At 32.1% G+C, this 5,301-nt stretch overlaps 1 protein-coding gene across 1 annotated transcript; it reads left to right on the top strand.

Moving 5' to 3' along the window:
• The first annotated feature begins 3,166 nt into the window (after positions 1–3,166).
• On the top strand, positions 3,167–4,547 carry LOC123566367 (carboxypeptidase inhibitor SmCI-like). The gene is made up of 2 exons (XM_053549165.1): positions 3,167–3,299; positions 3,832–4,547. Exons 1-2 carry the CDS (start codon positions 3,167–3,169, stop codon positions 4,545–4,547), a joined length of 849 nt encoding a protein of 282 aa, XP_053405140.1.
• The last annotated feature ends 754 nt before the right edge of the window (positions 4,548–5,301 follow it).

The following is a 5,301-nucleotide window of genomic DNA, read 5'->3' on the forward strand; positions in this document are numbered from 1 at the left end:
GTCTCAAGAAGATACATGTGTACTACGAGAGTTCCAATAATTTCTTAGGAGAATCAAAGGTTGAAAAGCATGTGCTTTCCTATAGAGATCATTCAGGAAAAACTTTGATTAAACCTTCAGAAAATTCTTATATAATTTATCAAATAAACAGAATGATATGGCCGAGTGTTTAATTTTTGCTAGGCTGATTTGAAAAATTTAAACATCGAATAATGGGCGTCTAAGAGAAAATGACAACTTTGATAATATTTTCGCTAATGATTACTATTATGCAATATAAAAGATCTTTTTACAGAGTTTATTCTCACAGTCGTAAATAAACATATGGTCTGTATCATGGTGAAATGAAATGTATTGGTCCGTGTTCTTGTTTTTGAGATATTTGCCCACGATTAAAGAGATAGTTATATTACGCGTTTTATTTGGAAATGTTCAAAGTTTCATACGTTTTTTATCATCATTTGTCTTTAGAGAGATATTAATGGTGCCATCTTAATAATTAACTCACGAGTGTGCTGATGTGCAAGACTGTTTTCTATTTCTAGTCTACTCCAAAAATATTTTACAAGCATATTGAAACTTGGTACGCATTTTCTTATTTTACCTTTATAAATGTAGTAGTCCAAAATATATGTCCAATAGATTCGACATTGCATTTTGTAACAAGCCTATACTTAAGATAATCTTCACTTTGAATACTATATAATTTAAAGGGAAAGGCAATGTTGTTTTGATGTTAATTTCATCTGCTGGGATTTCTTAAATCATTTAAAGAAGTGAAAGAATGATCAAAATCGACTTTGAAATGAAAAAGTTATGAGCATTTGAATATTTGATCAAAATGGCGGTCATTTTGTTTCCATGGCAACACATATCTGAGTTGTATTTACTTATTTCTGTAAAATAAGTTCTCTACTTTTTCCAGCTATAATGAAAGAAAATACCATGTTTTACATCTCAAGAAACATAAAAAATTAACCTATTTAAAAGGTTAATTGCCATATAAAGAATTCAGCAGTGTGCAGAAGACGTCATAACCTTACAATAAGGCTGCCGCCAAGATCAGCGAATTTCTTAAATTTCTAACTGCCATATCTTTATAAATAGTGGTTCGATCTCAACATTCTTCCAGTGTTATGACAGGATTGAGGATGACTTTCATATGAAATTAACTTATTATCAGGCTTTTTTTGTCCTTAAACTATTGTCAAATGAATACATCTGGCTAATTCTGAAATCATTCAAACGTTCAAGGTAAGGAATTCCCCTGTCAAACTAAGATTTACATGTAACAGGTTTGTTGTTTGATTTAATTTGCAGTTATTCCAGTTTAGTTCCTGATTTGGGTATCAGCTCAATTTTATTCCAGGATAGAATGAAAACTCTTAAAGTGGACAGTTATTGAAGTTTTTTGTACATGTATGTCCTTTTCATTTATTTGAAACTAGAGTACTTTTTCTAGATTGATATATAGATTTTAAGAAAGAATCATTTTCACTATTTACAAGGTTTTTTTTACCAAACTAGCTTTTGTATAGAGCATATAAATTTATTCAGGTCAATTATTTTTATGCCATCGTTTTTCCAAGTACCTCCTCTCATTTTATCCGGCTTTTCAACCCATATGAAGCCAAACATGCGTTTTTTTTTCTGAAGATATTTCGTCTGGGGTTGGTAAGACAGAAATACAGTGTGTGTGTGTTCGGGTTTAACGTCAGAAATATAGTATATCAGTTTAAGCAGAGCAAACGATTTGATAACTATTACATTACCAAGTAGGGTTAATTCCTGTTGTTGCCATTGCTTAAGACATTTTTGAACAATTCATTTTGTGGTTCAAGATTCTTTGGTATGATTATTTAATATGTGTGTAGAACGTTACTTCTTACGATTTTGCACTTTTTGATGTCAGGCAAAAATTTCGATTTAGACAGTATTCAACATCGTAATTGCATAAGGAAACTGCTTTTAACATTTATTATGTTTATTTTTGTTTAGTTGGCATAAATAAGTCACAACAGATTATTTCAAGAAAGCGTCGTGCAATTGTGTGTAAAATATACAGATAGACAACTAAAATATTTTGGAGTAACATCGTTAGAAGGCAATGTTAATGGTTTTAACACTTGATGTCACCTACTTCAGACACATGTCTGTTCCTAAATTGCTTTAAGTTAGTAACTTTTCTGCTGCTTCATAAGAAAAACCCCGCTTTTTATTGCTTTGAGAAACTTGTAAAAAGACACTTTTGGATCGGTTTGTCCATTTTGTACAGGTAAAGCAAATAAAATTTTATTTGATAATATATTTTGTACAGGACTATAGACATTCAGTGAGGAGGAAATTTTGTTTGACTAAACAGCTGGAAATGTATTATCCTTCCCTCTTGTGTTTGTTGAAGACAGATTAATTACGAAACATAAACCTGTCTGACGTTAATTTACGTATTCATAAAACCATAATTACCTCGTCAACCTCGTTAACACATAGAGTGATTTCTGACCATTCACTAAATAGCATTAATGAAATGTCTAGACCGTCATTGGTTAATCTGGACAATGGTCAATGACTGTGACGTTAACGATAAACGTACCTTTTGCGTTTACGTATACGGAAAAATCGATTTAGATTTATTTAAGAAGCTGTAAGATCGGCTTAGCAGTATAGGGAAGCCGAAGTACTGAGAAGAACGATAAGAAAGAAAGATATTATTAAAAGGTAGACATAATACTTTATTTGAAAGTATAAACTTATACCATAAACACTTTATATTGTGCTAATTTCTGTTAAGTATATACATTTTTGAAGGTTTGAACACTTTTAGATAAAATGTTGAATTAAATGTAGATAAGATCCACGTAGACATCAGTAATTCTAAAGAAAATAATTGTAAAATATCTACTGTAAATGTAATAAGAAATAATTTTACGTTAAAACATTTACTTTTTTCTTTGAGATACATGTACTGGGGCGGGTACCGATGTTACAATTTTCTTTAAATGCTCATTGTATGGAACAGATATAACCTTTTATACTTAAATGTTTAAATCATGATTTTCTTTCACCCACATATCATTTTTATATTTCTTATTACTGAATATTAAAGTTTATTTAATTAAAGCTGTCAACGTCCTTTCATGTTTTGGTTTATAATTGCAGTACAAAGATGGTTTCGGTGTATTATTTTATCACGTTGATGTGCTGTGTTAATATTGTGCTGTGTGTAAGCAACAACGTGAAAGGAAAGAAAATCACTGCAGCCAGATTATCTGGTGACGGAAAACAAACAGCTGGACCAGGTAAGCACCGACTTTTTTGCCGTTATTTAACATTGTCATTAACAATAATGCGATATATTTAGACGAGTAATAATTGAAAATAAATATTGGTCAAGCCGATGGATAGGAGTCCAAACTTATCCCATGTTATATTAGTTAATGTCCATTTATCTTCTTTTTGTACGCTTATTTTTCTCAATTATTGAATGAAACTCTTTAGCGGACACGTCCATCCTTTGCATCGCCTCAAACGTTTATTGACTTTTTTTTCATGCGCGTACTTAGTTAGCATGTATATTCAAATACAAGTTGTCGCATTGTCCAGTACAAAAGGACGGTCACCTGATTATTAATGCAAACAGAAAAATATTAAATTGTTGAAATAATGAAGCAAAAATGTCAATTGAAAACTTTTTTTTTACATTTTTTATTCAAATCGAATATTCACTGCATTTACATAATTTGCGAATGAACGAAACACAATTAGGGTTCTTTGAAGTGCTCTCATGTACATGTACGTACATATCTCACATGTCTAACTACTTCATTTCAGAATGCTTTCTAAACAAGGACAAAGGCGACTGCAATAGAAGCATTAAGAGATACTATTACGACCAAACAACTGGATTTTGCCGGGAGTTTAATTATACAGGATGCGGGGGAAACCTTAACAACTTCTTTACATTAGACAAATGTTACAGCAGATGTGTATGCTCGAATAAAAAAGCTGTTGGCCAAGGATCTAAAAGAATAACACGATATTTCTACAATGCGGAAACAGAGAAATGTCAGTTGTTTAAATATAGTGGTTCAGGAGGTAACGCAAACAGGTTTCTGTCCATAGCGCAATGCCAGAGTGTGTGTGAGGGTGCGACATTGAGGCTTAAATGTAAGAAACGACCAGAGATCGGCACTGACTGTAATAACAACTCTACTGTACAATTTTATTACGACAAACATTGTGATTGTTGTAGAAAGTTTACATATCTTGGATGTCGTGGTAATGGAAACAGATTCACAACGCGCCGAAGTTGTCAGCAGACATGTAAACTTGAAGATCCTTCAACACCAGCACCGCCAACGCGACCCCCGAAGCCGACTCTCTGCTTCTTTCAGAACGTATATGGAGACTGTGATAAACTTCGTACCCGATATTTCTATGATAATCGACTAAGTAGATGTGTACCCTTCACATACTCTGGATGTGGCGGCAATGAAAATAACTTCCTTACTCTTAGAGCGTGTAAGAAAACATGTGAAAATAACTAGAAAGTCAATGTCATAGTACAATTACGACAGTATTAAGAGTCAGATATTTCGAATCGCATTTTGGTGTTCTTTCATTTTCTTGTTATCTCAGCGCATGAAAAACACGAAAGTTGAGCCAAACGATTAAGTTCTAATTTTGCAGTCTTTGTAGAATATCAAAAGGTTTAACGCAACATATCAATTTTGAATGCATTTTGTGTTCTTTGTTAACGCTGGTAAAAGCAAAATGTGTGAAACAAACGAATACCAAATTAGAAAAATTACTTCCAATGTGCTATTGATAAAAGTGCAATATATTATTATGTATTTTACATTGTATTTTATGTACAGAAATCTTTTACATTTTGTGCAATAAATTTAATGAAAATGTTATCGATTTATTTTTCTTCACAATTCAATGATATTTAAAACACGAACGAAGTGAAAAATAAATCAGGTTCTTAGACGTTTGTAAAACACTGAAAGGAAGATATCTTATAGATTTGGATATACATTCTGAAAGCCCTTTGGTCCGTTATGGTCATAATTAAAACAAATCTAATAGCACTACATTAAATGAATTTTCGCATTTGGTGAGTTTCATAAAAGCTTGGAGCTAGAACTTAAGGACGGATGACGAATAAAGATATAATATCTTAACAGCTTGGCTGAGGGTACTACTCTTCAATGCCTGGAAGGCAAATTAGTATATTCAATGTAACGAGTTTACTTCAAGTACTTCCGATATTAAGGTTATAAAGTGATTTTCTGCTCA

Source organism: Mercenaria mercenaria, chromosome 1 (assembly GCF_021730395.1).
Source record: "Mercenaria mercenaria strain notata chromosome 1, MADL_Memer_1, whole genome shotgun sequence".
NCBI classification, from domain to species: domain Eukaryota; kingdom Metazoa; phylum Mollusca; class Bivalvia; order Venerida; family Veneridae; genus Mercenaria; species Mercenaria mercenaria.

Bases quoted from the DNA above. Each gene is read 5' to 3' on its own strand.
- LOC123566367 (XM_053549165.1), top strand. From the start codon at position 3,167: ATGGTTTCGGTGTATTATTTTATCACGTTGATGTGCTGTGTTAATATT. The intron at 3,300-3,831 runs GTAAGCACCGAC...ACTTCATTTCAG, and splicing joins AAAACAAACAGCTGGACCAG to AATGCTTTCTAAACAAGGAC.